Source organism: Myotis myotis, unplaced genomic scaffold, assembly GCF_014108235.1.
Source record: "Myotis myotis isolate mMyoMyo1 unplaced genomic scaffold, mMyoMyo1.p scaffold_m19_p_1, whole genome shotgun sequence".
In the NCBI taxonomy this organism is placed as follows: domain Eukaryota; kingdom Metazoa; phylum Chordata; class Mammalia; order Chiroptera; family Vespertilionidae; genus Myotis; species Myotis myotis.
In genome coordinates this window covers 220,501,005-220,521,544 of record NW_023416313.1, presented here as the reverse complement: position 1 = coordinate 220,521,544, position 20,540 = coordinate 220,501,005, and the positions used below count along the sequence as shown (strand labels likewise).

At 61.5% G+C, this 20,540-nt stretch overlaps 1 protein-coding gene across 2 annotated transcripts in view; it reads right to left on the bottom strand.

Moving 5' to 3' along the window:
• Window positions 1-87: 87 nt before the first annotated feature.
• Window positions 88-20,540, bottom strand: part of CCDC85C (coiled-coil domain containing 85C) — a 70,937-nt gene continuing 50,484 nt past the window's right edge. Inside the window, exons 2-6 of one of the 2 annotated variants that reach the window (XM_036317362.1) lie at window positions 16,130-16,203; window positions 8,042-8,149; window positions 4,731-4,826; window positions 3,870-3,968; window positions 88-3,110 (exon numbers count right to left, since the gene is read on the bottom strand). In XM_036317362.1, coding sequence (XP_036173255.1) covers window positions 3,021-3,110; window positions 3,870-3,968; window positions 4,731-4,826; window positions 8,042-8,149; window positions 16,130-16,203 — 467 coding nt within the window. In that variant the 3' untranslated portion in view covers window positions 88-3,020. The remainder of the gene's footprint in view (window positions 3,111-3,869; window positions 3,969-4,730; window positions 4,827-8,041; window positions 8,150-16,129; window positions 16,204-20,540) is intronic. The other variant, XM_036317367.1, reaches the window with a different exon arrangement.

The window sequence follows — 20,540 nt, the reverse complement described above, 5'->3', positions numbered from 1 at the left end:
CTGCAGCCCCACCTGAAATGCTCCCAGGGCCATGGCCCTCTGCCCAACGAGCCATCGCCTGAGACAAACGCACTGCACACCACCACGGAGGCTTGCAAAGAGCCTTTATTTATCTAGCGCAAAGTATACACTGTCACAGTCTTCTCTGTTACCTTTTACTAAAATAGTTCAATGTTTTTACCACACTATCAAAAAGTTCTATTTCTTTTTCTCTCCCCAAATCAAAGTGGTTCAATAGAAGGTAGAAATGGACCGAGCCGGGCAGGGCAGGGCTGGCCATTCTCAGGAGGTCACGTCCTACAGAAGACAGAGCATGGCTGCGGCCCGGGGACGGGAACCAGACGTTCCGCCAGGTCCAGAGAGCAGCCCAGCCTCCCACATTACGAAAATATACACCTCTACCGCTCCGCAGTCATGCACTGTTTCTTTAAAAAAAAAAAAAAAATCAGTAGTATTTTGTTTCCTCTCAAGTTTTCAAGAAAAAAAAGGTCACTTTTTCTCTTTAAACACTGATGTGTAGCTAATCACTTCTAGATAAAAACGCACCACCCTGAAGAGTGGCCAGCAGATGGCGATCCCAGGATAGGCCTGGCCCCCGGGGGGAGGCTGAGGGTGGGCTCCGTCACAGTGGGAACAGGCCACAGCGCAGGCGTCCCCGTGCCTGCGGGATCTAGAAGCAGAGGGTTTGGAAAGCAAAGGGGCCTTTATGAAAGGACACCCAGGTCAGCACACCCCTCCCACCCTGAGCTCAAAGCTGAGGCTCCAGGGGCGGACAGTCACCTAGTGTCACCTACACACGCGTTAGTGGCAGAGCTGGCACCCCCCTGGCTGCCCCGGTAGGGAAGCCCACCGGAGCCCCCCAGCTTGTGAGCTCCCCTGCAACTGCGAACGACCCAGTGGGGTCAGGCAGCGCTGCTCTGCTGCTGGCTTTTCTAACGGCATATTATGTTGGGAGATGGCTGTCACAGGTGCAGTTCCATCCCTGAAAGCCGTCCTACACAGGGTTGGTTCAGGGACAGGCAGGAAGGTCTCCACGGACCGCTTCACCTCCTCCCTGGACACCTCCGCAGTCGGGGACAGGGTCCCTTCCCTGTGAAGCTGTCCCCAGGCTGCTGTGCAGCGTCTGCAGGTACCAGGAGGCCTTCCTTATTGCTTATTTTCAGTCGTGGCAAAGCCAACCTGATCCAAACATGGCAAATGGGCTCCCAGACATGGAGCCCACCCAGATGGCCCCTTCCCCCTCGGCTGCTTGTGGTTCTTTGGACTCCACGATCAGAGAGGGGCCTCTGACCCCAGCTGGCGGCCCCCTGGTGCAGGAGTCACCCACCACCATGTGACAGGGAGCTCCCGTCTGACCTGATGGAAGGGCCTTCGAAAGCCCACGGCTCCCAGTAATGCCCAGGGCAGCACCCCCTCACACCCCCGGGTACAAGGAGGACCGAGAGTCTTTGCCCTGACTGTACAACCCAAGGGCGCCAATGGCAGGTGACGGTAGGAACTGCCCGGTCCTGGTTCCCGTCCCTCACATGGGCCTGGACGAGGCTGCCTGATGCAAAGATGGCCTCAGGCTCTTCGGTACCGGCCACACAAGGCCGCGGGCAGCCCTCAGGTCCTGGGAGTCCGAGGATGGATGAGCTGATGGGGGGAGTGGACAGGGCCTTGCAACCGCATTGACAGTGTGGCCTGGCCGGCCTGCCAAGTTCTGGAGCCTCACCTGTCATGCCACCGACCGCCTACCCCCTCTGTGCCTCATTTTCCTCACATGAATGTGAAAACGTACATACTGCACTTTACAGCTGCTACATGGTCATTTACACTGATGGTCTCATTGGACCCCCAGAGCCCTGCAAGGGGACCCTCATGCTCCCATGCTCCCTCGGAGGACACAGGCTCAGAGAGGAGAGGGACTGTCCCCTGGAGGAGGCAGCGAAGCAGCAGAACTCAGCTCAGGCCTCACCCCCAGCCCGGCCCCAGCAGCCTCTCCAGCAGGTGACCATCGGCTCACATGCTAGGAGCACAGCTGACTACAGTGATGGCCTCTACCATGAGCCCGGCTAAGAGGCCTGAGACCTCACTTTGCACCACAGGCCTAAAGGGGCTGAGTGACTTGCTGAAGGTCACACAGCAAATTAAAGCCAGAGCCAGGTCAGGCTCCTTCCGAGGGGGACAGAACTCCTGTCACTGCAGCCATGTGGCTCTGTCCACAGTGACTGAGGATGGGGCCAGGTTCCAGGGGGGACACCACAGTGGACCGGAGGCCTAGCCATGACCCAGTGCTACCCATCCGGAGAGGGGGACACGTGGGGCTCGGCCGGGGACTCTGCATTCAGTCTCCTTCCTGTGTTCCTGGCCCAGAGTGAACCATGGAAGCGGAGATGCCCAGGCACTGGGTAGGAGGGTCCCCAAAATATAGGGCACACCTGGCACAGGGCAGGGTGACACTGGGGGGAGAGGGGAGGGGTGGATTCTAAAAACAGGTGGCAGCTGGCAGAAGAGGGCTGGGCACAGGCCAGAGGAAGGGCCTGGGGAGCTCCCCTGCCCGTGGCTCTCGGGACTCAGTGCTTGGGGAGCCAGTGTTCAAGTCACAGCGGGTGGATGGGAAGGGGTGCCCCTGCACCGGGTCCAGCTGCCAGTGGCCTTTGTCCAGTGCGGTGGCAGCCAGCAGATGGAGGGCTTGGTGAGGTGCTGGGCGCAGCCTGGCATGGTCCCTGGGCTGGGCAGCTCAGAGCAGCCTTCCGTTCTCGCACAGCGAGCCCGAAGCCTGGCCCAGAGTGGGAACGGGCCGTCCAGGCTGCTGTGCTGCGGGGACAGCCAGCGTCTCGCCTCCCAGTTTGCTGGTGTGAGATGTGGGAGATGGAGGCCCGGACAGCAGGGGCCACACCCATGGCTGCCGAGCCACAGCAGGCAGCATCCTATGTACAATTCATCACAGAAGAAGAAGACAGTGGCTCGGCCGGAAGGCCTGCCACTCCCCTGGGGGGATCCCAGGCAGGGACAGTCCACGTCCACGGAGGAGAGGCCTACAAAGGCCCCTTGAACTGGTTCCCAGACAGGTGCTGCCGGATGGAGGGCTTGGAGCTGGCGGCGTCTCCCAGCTTTCTCCAGACCACCTGTGGGGAGAGGCGAGATGTGACGGCAGGGCCACCCCAAGCCCGCCAGCTGGCCTGTGCACACATCCCAGAGCCATGGGCCAGGGGGGGAAACTGAGGCCACATAAAGCTCGGAAACACTCAGGCCAGGTCTTTGCATGCCCATCCTCATGGCCATACCTGCCATCCTGAGCAGGTCACCACTAGGGAGTGGGCTCGGCCTCGCAGCTGTCCAGTGGGGCCCATGGACTCAGAAGGCAGCATAGGAGGGGGTTCAGAACACCCCACTCCATCGGAGACCCCAGTTCAGCCCCTGCGAACCACCCTTCCCTCTGGCTCCTTCAAGGGTCCAGAGAGGACCCATGTTGATGAGGTGGGTCAGGTGCAGCCAGCTTCCAGAACAAAGGCAGCCCCAGCCCTGCAGGCCCACAGAATGGGGGTGCCACCTGCACCTCGGGCTAAGCACCAGCAGTCACCAGGGCCACCACCCAGCTGGGAGGCCAGGAGCCAGACACCTGGGACCGAGGCTGAGGGGCGGGACATGAGGGGTAAACAAGAACAGTCCTGGGGGCCAGAGGCACATTCCCAGGATGGACAGACCCTGAGATCAAGGACCCCATTCATTCTCGGGGTGGGGGTAGGGATAAGGCCAGGCCAGCTCTCCCAGGCTCCAGTGCCTCCAGCCAGCCCTCCAGATCACCATCCTTTCCCCCGGGGAAGGTTGCAACTCCCAGTGTCCGGCCAGGACGCCCCCCAACCCTGGCCCGGGAAGCGCCTCACGTTGCACATCTCGCGGACAATGGCCTTCTCCTTCTCACTCAGGTCCTCCTCGCAGCTGTCCTGGAGCTGCCGGTCCAGGTTCTCGTGCACCTCCAGGACCTGCGGGGAACAGGGCCCGGGTCAGGGGTGTGGAGACCTGAGGGGCAGGCCGTCCCTCCTCACTGTGTCCTCTCCCCTCACCCAGTGACACTGCACCCACCACACAAGGGAAGCCGCACCCCTTTCACTGGGGGCCAAGCTGAGGAGGGGTCGGTCACCTGGGGGCAGGGCCGCCCTCCGACAGGTGGACTCGCTCTGACCAGGGCCCAGCTTGTGACTAATGAGCAGGAGAACCGAGGACACCTCCACTCATGCACATGGGGTGTGCACACGTGTACACATGGCAACTGTGGCACATGCATGCAGGGGGCGGGGGGGGGGATGGGGAGGGGATGAGGGGCACAGGAGGGGGAGATGTGCTTCTGGAGGCAGGAGCGTGTCTTCAGGACCTGCAGCTGGCGGCCCTGAGCAGGGGGGCCCTGCACCTGAGCAGCGGCTGGGCCTGGGAGGCCTGGCTTTTGCTCCTACCTAGCCCATCCTGCCATGACTCCAACCTTGAGGGAGTGCCTGCCCTCCCTCACCCCCAGGCCTCAGTTTCCCCAGTTGCAGGGATGGCAGACAGGTGACACACTTGCTATCGGCACCCGGCATCTTTGAGTCCCTCCCCCACAGTGTTCCAGGCAGTCACAGACACCCAGTCCCCACACAGGTCCCACCCTGCTGCTCAGGCGCCCCCAAGAGGTCCCCATCCCGCATCACACCAGGGATCGGGCTCCTGAGGGAGTGGGACCTGGGTGAGGGTGGGCAGGGCCTGGCCCTCACCTTCATTGCATGCACGACAGCCTCGGGCTTCTGTCCTGCGGGGCTGTAGCCGGCGGAGGGGGGTGAGGACAGCTCGGGTACCGGGCAGGCTGGGCCCTGTGGGAGGGAATCATGAGCTTAGCTCACCCTGAATAGGCAGAGCCAGGTGGCGGCCGCAGGCGTGACCAGCTCTGAGTGAGGTCCCTGATGCTGTGGGGCCAGGGGCTAGGCAGGAGGAAATGGGGCAGGTGATGGGATGAGGGCCAGGCCAGGGCCGAGGAGCAGCACCCACCACGCCCCACAGGCTCCCCATGCAGCACACATGGAAGGTCTATTATCTGTTGTGCAAAGAAAGCAAGTGCCACTCAGAGAGAGGGCAGAGACTCACCAAGGTCACCTCACCAACCCCAGGTGTCCTGATCCCAAAGCCCCCTCCTGCTCCCCCTGCTGCCAGTGGGTGACTCACCTTGACTCCACCCCCCAGGCCCGGGGTTACAAGTCTTCCAGCCCTGAGCCCTGCCTCCAGGCCGTCTGGCCACCTGATTCGGCAAACACTCTAACGGGCAATTAGGCACCCAACTCCCATATCAGCCCGGGGGAGCGGCAGGGGATGAGCCGAGGAGGGGGTCCATCCCCCAGCACCCTGCCCATCTGTGGCAGAGCCAGTGTCTTCCCACAGCCTCCCCAGTTTCCCCCCACGAGGGTCACTGGCCCAGGTGGCCGGGGAGCAGGGAGCAGGGCTTCTGCCTCAGGCTGCAAGAAGGACCCTGCATTCAGGGCTCCACGGAAGAAGCTCACAGACAAGGAGGCCTCAAGGGTGGGGTCCCCCGGGCCCATTGGAACCAGGTGCTCAGAAAGCGCTGAGAGTGGGCCTGAGAGGGAACAGAGAACGCCGGGGCTGCCCAGCCTGCACGGGAGCACGGGAGCCGGGAAGACTAGGGGAGGTTGGCTGAGGGCCACTGCCCTGGGATTCTGCCCACTGAGGCCATGCCGTGCAGACACCTTCAGGGCCTAGGCAGCCAACTCCCCTGCACTCTCCCCGCTACTGCTGGCTCCAGGGAGGCAGGCAACCACGGCCTTGGGGTCTGGGAAGGCTGGACCTGGGGGAGGCTCTGCTGCCTGTGACTTGAGGCAGGGCCCGACTCACTCTGTGCCTCAGCTGGACAACGTAAAGGGTACTTGTGTACCAGGGTGCGTGTAGCGCCCTGGGATGCAACTGTTCCCCTAACGGCAGTCCAGGCTGCCTGGCCTCTGCTGCCCAGGCCAGGTCTGTCATATGAGGGAACCAAAAAGATCTGGGGGCTCTGGGGGAGGTTGGGGGCAGGTGGAAGGCAGGCCACACAGGTGAGCGACCTGAGGCAGAAGGCTGCACTCCCCGCACTGGCCAGGAGGGGGCGACAGCCACACACTTACTGTACAGCCAGGCACCTGGCCTTTGGCACCTGTGGCCTCAAGTCCTGTCTGTACCTGGGACTCCCTGAACTACCTGCTCGGCAAGGAGGCTGATTCCTCGAGCAGAGGCAGGAGGGAAGCCAGGAGTGGCCGGGGAAGGCTGTGCCATGCAGCCCTCTCCTGGCCGGCATACCAGGCTGCCAGAGTATGGCCACGGGAACCCTGTAAATGAAGCCACCACTGGACACATAACGTGTACAAAGAATATGCCATCAGGGCCGTTACCTCCGGGGCATTCCCCAAGCACAGCTGCCCCAGAAGGGGAGGGCCACAGACGGGAGAGCTCAGGACACCCGCTCCCTCGGCCCTCTGGGTTCTTACTACAGCCCTCTGGGCAGACACTAGCTTTTTACATGCCCATTGCACAGATGAGGAGAGTGAGGCTGAATGACTTGTCAAGGCCAAGCACCTATCAAACAAGGGGGCTGGGCCTGGAACCCGGGTCTGTGGGACTCCAGAGCTGGGGCCAAAAGACAGGAGACTAGTGTCTACCTGAGAGAACTGGAAACCTAAGTGCCCACATCCTGCCCAGAAATGCTCACAGCAGCACCATTCACAATAGGCAGAAAATGGAAACAACCCAAATATGTAGCCATTGGTAAATGAATAAAAAAAATGTACACCCATGCAATGGACTATCACTCCACAACGGAAAGGACCAAAGAACTGATACGCCCTACAGCGCGGGTGGACCTCAGAAACATGGCGCTGAGTCACCAAGGGTCCACAGTAGTTTATATGTCTCCACGAATAGGAAGTGTGCAGACTAGGCAAACCTATAGGGGCAGGGGAGGGGGAGGGGATAGCAATGGGAGTCCCACTAGCCACGCAACTTTGGCCACCCACCCCGGCTCCCTCTGCTCACATCCCAGCAGCCAGCCAGGTGCACAGCACTTTATAGTTTGCAGGCCCCTGAGAGGCTTGGGGACACAGCATTCCATTCCATCACTGTGCGCCGTCAGAATGGACAGAGCTGGGCGGGGGGATGAAGGAGTGGAGGGGCCACCTGGGTGGGTGTCACTGGCTTTTCGGGGACTTTACTCATGAAGGATTGGACCCTGGTTCAGCCACAGGCTCCTGCATAAACATCTGGAGCATCTGCTGCCGGCGGGCCTTGCTCTCTGCACAGCGTCAGCAGCTACATTCCTGGGCCAGGTGCGGGGGCCTCAGGAGAGACCAGACACCCGGCAGCGGCTGCAGCTCTGCGTGCTGCAAAGCCAGGGGAGGTCTGTGTATGTGGTCACAGGATGTCACACAGTCTGACAGACACATCTACCCCAGGACAGCCATCCATGTCTCAGAGAGCTGCCCCCACCCCCACCCCCGCCCCTCCCTTCCCATCAGGGCAGGTCAGAGCCCAGGAGAACCTTGGAGGCCCGGAGGATAAATGAGGTCCATGATCCACACACCCACCCTGTTACAGAGCCAGGGCAGTGACCCGACATATATACACCCAGCCCACCCCGAGGGCCAGCCGCATCCTCTCGCTGCTGTGTCCCAGGGATGACACAGGCCACCGAGTTGCACGGTCGGACGATGGATGGCTAGGCCTGGGCAGCCGCTCCGTGGCCTCTGGACACTGCCCGGTGCTGCCACAACATCACCATGAGTTGGGCCTCCACCTCCAACCACCACACTGGGCCCTTACAAAGCCCGGAGGGTCCTGGAGCCCAGGCCCCTTGCTAGAAAGAAGGCGGGGGAGTGAGGAAGGCCAAGCCTGACCCGCTGCTCTCCCCTGACCCAGCTCGGCCACTGTCTACGGGCCCCGGCAAGTCACTAGCCGGTCCAAGCCTCATCCCTCCCCTGGCATGTGGACCAAGGGTTCCAGAGGTGCCAGGTCCACAAGGGGACAGGGGGGCTCTTGGGGGAGGGGCACTTACGTTCTGCAGGGCGTCCTGGTAGGAGGGGGGCAGGCTGGCGAGCTGGGACTCCGAGTGGTACGGGGAGAAGCCTTTCCGCAGCGTCCGGAACTCTCCAGAGCCCGCCTGCTGCAGGGGAGAGGGGGGAGGTTCAGGTGAGGAGCCAGGCGGGGTGGGGAGTTGGGGGGTGGGGGGCTGAGGTCGGTGCCCAACAGGACTTGCCCAGGCCCTAGGAGTGGATCCTCCCTCTGGGCTCGGGTCTGCTCTAGGCCCCTTCCCCGCCCACACCCTCCCTTCCCCCCCCCCACCCCCCGCCCCGTGCTGTGGCCCTTTACATCCCATCCAGGCAGGTGCCTCATGGTGCTCCCCGCTGTGAGCTGCACAAACGTTTGTTGAGCAGCTGAATAAACAGGTAAATGGGTGAGTGAATGGGGGTGCAGCTCTCCCACCCCTGGACCTTTGTTCCTCTGCTCCACCTTCCCACCTTTGGCTTCTCCACACCCCCAAGCACCCCCTCTCCAGCCCCTGAGGCCCAAATCCACAGGAAGTCCTCCTGACTACCACAGGTGCTGGGGCTCGCCTCAGGGCGCCCCCCACAACGCCCCTCTGGAGGGAGAGAGGGGCGAATGCTTGTGGGAGTAGTGAGTGAGTGAGTGAAGGAATGAATGAATGAACACACATACACACGTATCTGGCCTTATGTAAGTATCTTTGAGGGCAAAGCAACACCCTCCCCACCCCTCCTGGCAGGGCTGGGGGCTGGGACCCGGGACCGGAGAGGGAGAGAACCCGGGGGTCATGCCCAATCGGCGCAGGCCCCGTGGGCCAGCCGAGCAGAAGCCACGTGTCATTTCTGGCCCAAGCACCCTTTCCTACTTCAAAGGCGGAGGGAGCTCTGTTGGGCAGATAATATGCAGGGGAACGTCCCATAAATCAGCAGACTGTTGAGTTACCCAAACAAACGCTGGAGGGGAGGAGGCCAGCCAGGGCAGGGCCAGGGGCCAGGCAGCAGCAGCCATGCCTGGGGGCCCCTCCTGCTCATCACCCTCTCACGGTGGCCCCCAAAATGTGGCAGGGTCCCACCAGGGAGACCTTGGCACGCCCCCGATCTTACAGTGGGACTGCCACGTCCTCGAAGGCACTGGAGCCGCCCTGTCCCCCCGCACACCGGCCTAGGTTCTGCTCGGGGCTGTCCCCCCTCCCAGCTTCTCTGGCCCCGGACCAAATGGTTCTGAAGCAGCTCATGTGTTGTTACTCAAAACACCGGCCTGTGTCTCCTCCCTCCCCCCAGACAGTTTCCCTGGGAGGAGGTGCGCGCACAGGGCGGGGGGGGTTTTTAATTAGCAGCGTGCCATTCCCACCCTGCCTCAGTGCTCGCGGTAAATATTTGCACGTCCGTCCGCAGAACTTTATTAGCAGCCTCGGAGCTGGTGGGAAAACGCACAATCTCTCACTAGGGGCAGCGTGACTAATGACGCATCCAAATGAAGAACCGTAATTGCACTTAAATCCAAATTAAAATCCTGGTATTTGCCTGTCTGTGCCCTGGAAGAAAGAAACCCCCAGGTTTTCATCACTGAGGGGAAGGGAGCTGAAATGGCCTTGGGGCGGCTGGGCCTGCACCTTGGGGGTGGGGGTGGGGACTGGGACAGGGGCCGGGGTACGGTGCTCCCTGGGGAGGACGCCTGCCGGCCTGCAGTCCCCCTGGCGTGGAAAAGGATCTGACACCACGGCAGGAGCTGAGCGGGATTTCCTGAATCCCTAAAAGGGAAGGAAGTCACCCAGGGCTGCAAACACAGCACTGGCTCCCCTACCCTGTCCAGTGCTCTGGACCGACCGGGAGGGCGACTCAGGAGTCTGCGGGGCCTCCGTGTCCACTCTTAAGGACACCAGGCTCTGTCCAGGGCTGTCACCACAGGCCACCAGCCTCCCTGGGCCTCTACAAGGCTACGGCTCTGCCCCAGGCCCACCTCCCACCAGGGCTCCTGCTGGCAAAGCTGCAGGAACTCCCCTGGGCCATCGCACCCCATACACCTGCGAGCACTGTCAGAACAGGCCATGGGGGGACTCCCACCACGTGGGGTTCTTGTGGGCAGGCCCCCTTTCAGGGTTCACTCAGGGGCGGCTGCTCTCACCTGTCCTTCCTGCCCCTGGAGGGACCGTCTGCTGCAGCAGGTCTGTGTTCAAGAAGCACCTACTATGTGCTCTCCCGGAAAGGCAGGCAGCAGTGCCTGACTATGGGTGGGGGGCTCCAGGGTGAGCTCGGACACAGGGGTGCCCATCCACAACCAGCAGCCTGCCCAAAGGTGACCACTCGGAACCCCAGACCCAGGAGCCCGGGGTTGGTCTGTCTGCAGTGGCCACCGGCAGTGCCCCTCAGAGGGGCCAACCCAAATGACTCTGGACTGGTCCCTCAGCCCGCTGCCCTCCCGGCACAGGGAGGGGTGGCCCAGGACTGGGCTCCAGGGACGCTTACCAGCCCTGCTTTCCAAAGCAGGGACGCCCCCCTGGCTAGCAGGGGTGCGGGGGGGGCCCGGCACTGGGCCTGGAGACCTTCCTCAGGGACCTGGGCCAGCTGGAAGCCACTAACTCATGGGGCCTTGGCCAGCCCCTCCTCCCACCTTGCAGTTTGGGGTGCCCACTGCAGAGTGGGGGTGACGCTGACTAGCGCTGCAACCTCCCAAGCAGGGTGGGTCCAGTGAAGTGGGTGAGAAGGGCCTGCATGGAGCAGTTCCCAGGAAGGGACGGGAGGGGACCAACAGGAGGGGACCCAGAGCACTACACAGCACTCAGGGCAGCCCCCACCCACCCCAAGCACCCCGCACACAAGGTCCCAGGCAGCTCTACCTGCAGCCTGCTCCCCGGGTGGGCGTGGGGGCGCGGCGGCTGGAAGGAGGGAGGAGCAGTGTCACCCAGCCCTCCCAGCCACGCCAGCCACCCCCTCACCTCTGCCCCCACCCTGGTCACCCATTAGCCCAAAGCCACCAGGACCTCAGCTTGGCTGGAGTGGTTTTCCCACACCAGGGTGGGGGTGGGGGTCCCCGAGGCACCTCACAGGAGCCCCGGCATTTCTTTTCATTCTGCGTGTGTGTGTTAATCCTCACCCGAGGATATTTTTCCCCATTGATTTTAGAGAGTGGAAGGGAGAGGGAGAGACAGAGAGAAACATCAGTGTGAGAGAGACACATCCATTGGTTGCCTCCTGCACACACCCCAACCGAGGCTGCAACCGAGATACCTGTCCTTGACGGGAATCGAACCTGGGGCCCTTCAGTCCGAGGGCCAACGCTCTATCCGCTGAGCCAACCTGGCCAGGGCAGCCCATGTATTTAAAACCCCAGATTTAACAAAGACCAACAGCGTCTGCCACACTGGCACCGATGCACATCTCTGCAGCCTCCCAGGCTCCCACCGACCGCAGCTGCCCTTTGGGAGAAAAGCAGCCCTTCAGAGAGGCCAGGGCGGGGTGCACAGGCCTGCAGACTCCCCCAGACCCCAGCCAGCACAGAGAGCCCCGGCTGGGATGCATGCTCTGCTGGCCTCAGCTCTTTCTAGGCCCCTCACAGGAGCAGATGGCTCCTACCAACCAGATTACTTTTATTTTCTTCAGTTTTAAGAGAACTCATTTGCAGACCGTTAAGAACCTGGCAGGGCAGGGGAGGTGGGGGGGGGGGGGTGGGGGTATGTCCAGAGAGGTCTTCCTAGTTAATCCTCAGATCAGCAGGGAGCTCCCGTGCGGTTCAAGTTCGCTGACATTACCACCCACAGCTGGTACTGCTCTCTGCTCCCCGTGCAACCTCCGGCCCCTAAGTCCCAAGTCTCAACCTCAGGTGTGCGCTGCCCAGGACCCAGGCCTGTGACTGATGGGTGGCATGTGGACAAGGTCTCCTCCATCACAATGACTGTCCCCCTCACAGGTCCCCTGGGCAGGCCGCAGGACCTCCAAGGCAGGAGGTGGGCCTCTCTCAGCAGGTGGGCGGGATCTGAGCAACCCACCAGCTTTCAGAGTCTCCGTTTGCTCGCATGTAAACTGGGGTCAAGAAGGACACTCAGCCCTGGCCAGTGTGCTCAGTGGTTAGAGCCCTGCCCTGCACACCAGGGGGCCACAGATTCGATTCCTGCTCAAAGGCACGGACCCCAGTTATGGGTTCACTCCCCGTCCTCCCCCACCCACCCCCACCCCTGTCAGGGTGCATGCGGGAGGCAACCAGTCAATCAGTCAATGTGTCTCCTTACACTAATGTTCCTTTCTCTCTCTCTCTCTCTCTCTCTCTCTCTCTCTCTCTCTCTCTCTCTCTCCCCCCCACCTCCTTCCTTTCTACTCTCTGGGAAAATCAATGGGAAAAGCAGGTGAGGGTTTTTAAAAAAGGAAGTACACTCAGCTGCCAGGTGGCCCACAACCTCGGTGTTTTCCATGACTTGCCCTTTAATCCTGGGGCAGGCACCTCAATTGTCTCCATTTTGCTGATGGGAAAACCGAGAACCAAGGCACAGGGAGGTTAAGCCCCTGGCCCAAGGCCACCCAGCTGGTAAACGGCACTTTGGGGATTTGAACCCGACTCTGGCTGATAGTCCTGGGCGTGGCCTCTTGCTGTTTCAACTCTCACCCCACGTGCGGCTCACAGTGGACGCTGGGTAAGCCTCAGGCAAGGAGACAGGTGACATGACGACTCTTCCCGCCCCTGTTGCTAGACTGACCATCTGCTCAGAAGCTGGAGAGAGTGGCTTTCCTCCCTGGCTGAGGAGGAGGCTGCACCAGTTCTGAGGTTCTAACACATTTAAAGAGACCACGTCGCCCTTGACAAATGGGGTGAGGACTCGATGGCCAACCCCAAACACCAACCAGGCGGAGCCGGAATGGCCCCGAGCCTGTTGACAAAGGAAAATGTCACAGGAGACCCCGGCAAGCAGAGCTGCCGCTGCACAAATGCCACAGGGCCAGCATCTCAGAGGCCTGGGCGGGGAGCCCCCCACTCAGAAGGGCCAGTCCCGCTCAGGGAATCGGGGGACAGAACAGAGGCATCGGCGACGGGCTCAGAGGGTGGCGGACCAGTCCCCTCGCCCCCAGCCTGGATGGCTCAAAACTCAGACAAAGGACAGAGGAGCGGTTCCTTCGGGGATGGGAGGTCCAAGCCACCCGCCAGGTGGCACAGTCCGCCAGACCTTGAAGTACCCCAGGTCCTGGGACCAGGAGAAGGTGAGAAGGTGAGCCACTGCTGAGGTACTCCGCAGGTGCGGGGGTTCCAGTCAGAGCGGCAAGCAATGTAGTGGCCTCGCCACTCTCCCCGTCTCACAGGCGAGGAAACCGAGGCACCAGCACATGCAGAACTGTGCCTAAGCCACAGGCAGGTGGCAGCTGGCTCAGGGGTTCTTCCAGGGCCAGGACCCAGAGCTGCTTCCTCACACCATCGGGCCAACAGCAGCACAGCGCAGGCTGAACTGTGTCGTCCCTCCCACCACCCCCCCAACCCCCATCAATTCACATGTTGATGTCCTAACCAGGACCTCAGAATGCGCCCTATTTGGAGATGGGTCTTCACAGAGGTGACCAAGTTAAAGTGAGGTCCTCTGGGTGGGCCCTACTCCAATATGACTGGTGTTCTCATAAAGAGGAGAAACCAGGAGACACACACACACACACACACACACACACACACAAAACGCTGTAGAGAGCGGTTCTCAACCTGTGGGTGGCGACCCCTTTGGGAGTCGAATGACCCTTTCATGGGGGTCGCCTAAGACCATCGGAAAACACATATAATTACATATTGTTTTTGTGATGAATCACTATGCTTTAATTATGTCCAATTTGTAACAATGAAATTGGGGGTCACCACAGCATGAGGAGCTGTATTAAAGGGTCGCGGCGTTAGGAAGGTTGAGAACCACTGCTGCAGAGACACGGGGAGAAGATGGCCATCTACAAGCCAAGGAGCGAGGCCCTCAGAAGGAATCATCCCGGCCTTGACCTTGGACTTCCGGCCCCCAGAACCGTGAGACATCGCATTTCTCTGGTTCAAACTACCCGGTGTGTGGTTCTTTGTTACGGCAGCCCTAGCACGCTAATACCATCACCCACGCCAGGAAATCTGCTCCACCCCGGCCTCAGTTTCCCCATCTGCGCTCGGGGTCACTTCCACCCTGCGTGGCACGGCAGGATAGGGCCACTGGGGTACGAAAGGGGGCAGGCAGGCAGGCTGTGGGCTGCTCAGCCCCGGGCCTGGCAGGCTGCCTGCCCTCCCCCGCGTGGCCGCCGGCCTGCCCAGGGTGACAGCTCCGCGAGCGAGTTCCTTGCGCTTTAAAAGCGGGCTCCCGGGCGCGCACAGGCTTCATTTATCAGCCCAGCAGGGGAGTGAACCCAGGGAATGAGGGAGCACAGGCCCCGGCATCAATTACAGCCCCCACGGCCCAGCCCGGCCAGGCACAGAGAACCCGCAGGAAAAATAATAGCGTGTCCCGGGGCTGGCGATGAATCACGGCGGAGGAAGCAGCTGTGTTGATGAAATTTTAAAGCTGACGAGAGAAAGAAAATACGAACGGCAATACAGTCATTTAGCCTGTGAGCACTCTGGCACATTTTTAATTAAAGCTATTTCGGAGTTAAATAGAGGCCATGGGGGGAGGGGGCGGGGCCGTGGGAAGTGGGAATCCACACAGGCTCCCTGCCCTCCCACCCAAACCCCAAAGCCACATCCCCTTAAGACAGATCGAAGAATGCTACTGCTTTCCCCGGCTCCGCCCGCCGGCGGATTCCTCACTGCAGATTCCCGTGCAATCTGAATTCAGTGACAGGACTTAAGGGCCAGAGTCGTAAAATCTCACAAGCCAGCGCCCATGAGGCGGAGGCCAGAATCCACCCGCAGCGGCAGTCTCTTCAAGGTTCCCAAACATAGTCATCCACCATCACTTGATTACCTCCAGAGACGATGCACTCGCTACCTTATAAAGCAGCTCTCCCTTGGTGACGTGGACCTTCCCTATTCCGGGCAGACACCAGCCTCGCCTCTTGGCCCAGGACTCTGGGTGGGGGGCAGTGGCTCAGTCCAGCTATGCTGAGCATCAGAGACACACATGTGACTGCGCCGACCCTGCAGCCCAGGCCTTGAACAGCTGACAGGCCAGCAGGGGTGCGGGCCAGGCTTCCCACAGGAGGGTCCCGAAAACCATCAGCAAGGGTGGGCAGCCCACGGGGCCGGAAGCTCAGGACGAGTGCCAAGCCACTTGGGGGTGGTGGGGAAGGCTGTTGGCAGGAGGCCACGCCTGAGTGGGGAGCCATGTCTTGCAGGAGGCCAGGAAGACGAAAGCTAAATAGATCCCATCTGCCCTGGACCCCCTTAGGATAAGGCCAGTACTCTCACCGTGGGCTAAGTCCTGTCCACGGGGCTCTCCCCACCTCTGCTGTCCTCCCAGAGCCCCCTCATACACACGAGTCCTGCTGAGAGGGACAAGGAGGTGGTCAGGCAGGGAAACAGTGAGACTGAACAGCGCTGGAGCTCCCTGAGGGCGGGGTGAGAATAAGCCAGGCATGGATACAAAGGGCAGAGAGGCTAGAGGGGTCAGCCAAGCCAGCTGGCCCCTGGGGCCCCAGCCAGGGCTGACCACAGCCTCCACCACTGCCCCTGCCCAGCAGGAAAGGCCTGTCCTGCTGGCCGGCAGGCCCCGCCCCGCCCTGCGACGCCTCTCATCTGCTCTGCCCTCCCTGCCGAGTCTAATCCGCCAGCCCTGTGCTGGGGGTGAGACGTGACTTCACCTGCCTGGGGCACCGGCCAGCCCAGGCGGGGAGGGAATGACCCAGCTCTGAGAGGACTGCGTGTGGCAGGGCAGGGAGTTTTCCACGTGGGTCTGAGTGAAGCGTGCCCGCCCACCTCTGGGGCCTTCATTCACCCGTTTCCTCAGCAACTGTGTGTCACACCATCTCCGGGACAGGCCCTGGGTGGCCCCCGGGAGCTCCGAGTCCCCTTGGGGACAGACGGAAGGACCCCAGAGGCGGTGGAGCATGGGTTAGGCACCGGCGTCCCAAGGCCACTTGGGGCCGGCCGGTGGGAGGGAGCCCAGGTAAGCTGGGGCAGGGTGGGCACGGGAGCGGTGGGTGGATGAGTAGGCGCCTACCTGTGTGAGGAGCTTGTCACCCTCCAGCAGCTTCACCTTGGTCTCCAGCTGTCGGACGTAGGTGGCCGAGGGATCTGCAACACACAAGGGGGCACATGAGCATCTGATTCTGTCTCCAGCGGGAGCACCGTCCGCCCCACGCCCGCAGCAGAAAGAAGGTGAGGGGTTCCCTCGCCAGCTTGTCCTGGCCGCTTCCTTCAGCCTTGGAAATGCTTCGGGCCCCAAAATGTCCGCTCCATGCCCCTGACGGGACCCTCGCGCCCAGGGTCCAGGTGAGCAAACTGAGGCTCCAGAACATGCCAACTCAGCATGTGCTGCCCCGTGCCTGGTGCACAGAATTCTACAGACGGTGTGTGGAGTGGGCACATAGGGCCGTAAGCCTTCCCTGCGCCAGGCCGGCGATACACTCCCCAACCACACCCCCCGTTTCTGCATGCAGCGTGGAGTGAGATCCACCGTCCCTCGCCACACTGGCCCCTTGGCAATCATATCAGGAAAGCAGGCAGCGTTCCACCCCCCAACGCCCCCCCAACCCCGCCCCGCCACCAGGACCCTGGCCCTGCCTCCACCACCTTGGCCAGAGGAGGAGGTGATGACAGAGTGACTGCAGGCCAGCCCGCGAGGGAGCCCGCCTGGGTGGAGGCCAAGGGCAACCCAAGGCAGGGGGCTGGGGCAGGGCGAAGGAACTCGGGGCAGGAATGCCAGGGTTCCAGACCATCTCAGCAGGTGCAGGCGCAGGCGCAGAGGGGGAAAGGCAGGGAGTCAGGCTGAGGCAGACATCAGGGGGCACCTCCCCCGGGTGGTCAGTAGCCCCTGGTAAGGGTCAGTCTGTGTGCCTCTTGTCCACATGAGCACTCGCCAGAGCTCACACACCCAAATGCCAGCCTGGACCCATGCACCCCCAGGCCAGTCACTGCTCCCCAATAGGATACAGGGTCTTCCCAGGTCACACCACTGGCCCTTTAGCTCAGAAGGCACCAGACCTGCGACCCACACCAGCACCATAATCCCCCACATCACTGCCCCGGGGACGTGGGACCCAGGAAACAGACCCGACTGGGCCTTTAACATTCCTGGGGGTGGGCAAAAGGGCTTGGGTGCTGTCGGCGGACAAGCTGCACCGTCACACCCGGGGAGCAATGAAGCCTCTGTCCCCTCCCAGCACATGGCTGGCACTGCCCGGTGGGCCCAGGGCCCCGGCAACCTCACGGATGACATGACTGTCCCCAACTGGTGCCCTGCAGGACTGGACAGCCGCAGCCCTCCCGCCAGAACACCATGACCTTCTGCACCGGGGCGTGGCCCAGCCCCCTGAGCTCCTGCCCATCAGCAAGGCCTCCCCAGTGATGAGGCAGCTTCCTGCAGAGCTGCCCGTTTGCCCTCAACCTGCCTCTTTGTTCCTAAGCACAGGAGGGGCCTCAGGAGCCCCGCCCGCCAGCCCAGGGCCAGACCCCGGAGCATCTGCATTTGTGAAGCATTGGGCCAGCCCTGGGCAGGAATGGAGGAGCCGGCCCCACCCACTCCTTCTGGGGAATGGCAGAACCGACGCCTCCCACTCCACCGCCCAGTCACCTCTCAGGAATTCGGAGCCTTGTAGAGACGGTGCAGAGTGGCTCCCAGCCAGGCCGGCCACACTCAGCTCCAGGGGTGATGCCGGCAACCACAGTCTGTGGGGGTTGAGGGCTCCCCACTCTAGCCTCACCTCACCCCGGCTCTGGGTGGCTCCCTCTGACTGCCAGAGTCAAGGTTCAGAGAGGTCACGTGGCTTGTCCAGAGCACAGTGCAGGGCAGGGCAGAGGTGAGATCTGACCCCAGGCAGTGGTTCCCAAGTCTTCCCCACCAGGACCCCGTGCACAGGGCAGACCCCACCTGCCCGGGCGGCAGACCTGGCTGCAGCTGGAAAAGGCCGTGCTCTCACCTTCTTCGGCCTGTGGTCACTACGGTGCAGGCCCACAGGCCCCCAGCCTCAGTTTACTCATCGGTCACCCAAAACTGACCAGCAGTTCCCACGTCCCTTCCCACCTTCCACCCCAGCAAACAGGCCTGATGGGAAAGGCCTCTGTGTTCAGGGTGTGCTGGGCACAGGGAAGAAACTGGGGTACAGCCTGGGCTCCCCAACCCTGTGTGTGCTCGCATGCTGTTCACAGGAGGGCTCCCCGGAACACCAACTGGGAAACAACGGACAAGACAAACTCCAGAGGCACCCCAGCTCTCCCACCCGTACAAGTTAAGACAAGGAGGCCCAGTGGTCTCCCTGGGTGGGTGGTGGGGGAGGGGAGGAGCCACCACACCCCCTGTGACACACGGCGGCCCCTGCATCTGGCAAGGGTCAAGCAGGCATTGTCCCCACTTTCCAGATGAGGAGGCCACGATGAACACACTGCCCCCCCCCGGCGGGTGGGTGAGCAGAGGGGCCCAAGGCACAGTGTTCCAGCCCCTCCCGTCAGCACCCAGGGCCACCCCAAGACCAGGGCTCAGGGCCCAGGGCCGGGCCCCTCCAGCACCGGGAACTGCTGACAGAAGCTCCCAGAAACAAGATGCGGCTCTTGGTCGAGCCTCACTCCGGGACGCTCCACTACTGCCCAATCTCTGGCCAGAGCCGCAAGCCAGCCGCCCCGCTCCCCGGAGCCCCCACCACAGACGGCCCCGCCAGGCACAGCGCTGACCCCAGGAGAGGGACCGCCGGCCCTGTCGGTCACTAACGTCCAGACAGTCCTGCACGGCCACAGAGCCTTCCAGAGGGCAGGCATGCCGCCCACCCAGTCTCGGGGCCATGGGGACGGTTCTGCCTCTTTCTGCCATTCCCATGGGGGTGTGCGTGGCAGGGCCGGTGGGGGGAGGGGGGTGTTAAATGATTGCACCTTCACATTGCACAGCCAGCCATTGACGTCACTTACGTTGCTAACCCAAGGGAGGCAGCAGGGTAGCCGGGAAGATGCCAGACTGTGGGCTCGGCCAGCCACCCTCTACCCACTTCTCCCAGATCTGGTCTGGGAGCCCTTCCTGAGGCCCAACCCCGAGCCTGCCCTTCCCCCGGGTCCACAGGATCCAGGCTGCCTCCTGCAAGTCCTGGATCAGCCCCCCCCTCCCCCCACCACACTGGGCCCTGTCCCCACACTCAGGAGCGCCTGCATTTCCCTTCCCATCAGACGGTTGGAGCACAGACTGGCATGGAGTCAGCAGACCTACCAACGGGCCTCAGGGTATTTGCTGGGCAGCGGGCGGTGGGATAGGCCACTGCTCCTGTCTGAGCCAGCAGTGCCCTCAGCCACAGCCCACAGGCGGGCCCAACACCCAGCTCCCAGGACAGCAGGCGAGGAGAAGAGTGGTGACAGACCAGCCCCGGGAGAGGGACACAGGCACTTCCCACAGATGACAACCACCCCCCGCCCCGCCCACTGCCAGCACCCGACCTCAGGGCCCTCAGCCCGGCGCAGGCCAGCTGTCCTCCCTAACAGGCCACACGTGGCACAGACCCGAGGCCACGCCCATGGCCCCCTCCACGGCCCCCCTCCACCTCTCTATGTGGGTTTGCACAGAGAACAAAGCACACTTCAGACCACCGGGTGTGTTGGTTTATGTTTGAATTTTAAAAGGACAACAGGAGAGTCTTAAAACACTTTAAGTCATTGGCAATTCCAGGGACATCTTATCCTAAAGCGTTAATTCTTTGATGAAGAATGCAGACGGCGTCACAGGGGCCAAAACTGGAAACGACCGTGTCCAGCAGGAGCAGACTCACACCTGTCACCATCCGGATGACAATGTGCAAAAACACCAAACGCCAATGAAAGAACCGGACACCAAATTAGCTGCGCCAGAGCCGCTGCAGTTAAATCTATGCACCGAAATAAACTCAGGACGGAGACATGGAAATACCGACAGGGCTGTTGTTTCCGTGGGGGAACAAGCGATTTTCTAATGTATTCATGCCATCTTTTCTTCATTTCCAAGTAATCTCCTTCAAGAAGAGGGAGAAATCTTTCTTTTATAAAAAGGAGAATGGCCTGGCCGCAGTGGCTCAGAGGCTGAGCCTCTACCTATGAACCAGGAGGTCATGGTTTGATTCCCGGTCAAGGGCACATGCCCAGGTTGCAGGCAGGCTCGATCCCCAGTGTGATCTGAAACCAAAACCAATATATGTATATATATATATATATATATATATATGTGTGTGTGTGTGTGTGTGTGTGTGTGTGTGTGTGTGTGTATTTTTTTAAAGAACTATAAAAAGGAGAATGGGTTAAATGATTGCACTTTGACACTGCACAGCCAGCCATTGATGTCACTTACGCAGTTAATTCAAGGGAGGCAGCAGGGTAGCCGGGAGGGTGCCAGACTGTGGGCTCGGCCAGCCACCCTCTGCCCGCTTCTCCCAGATCTGGTCTGGGCGCCCTTCCTGAGGCCCAGC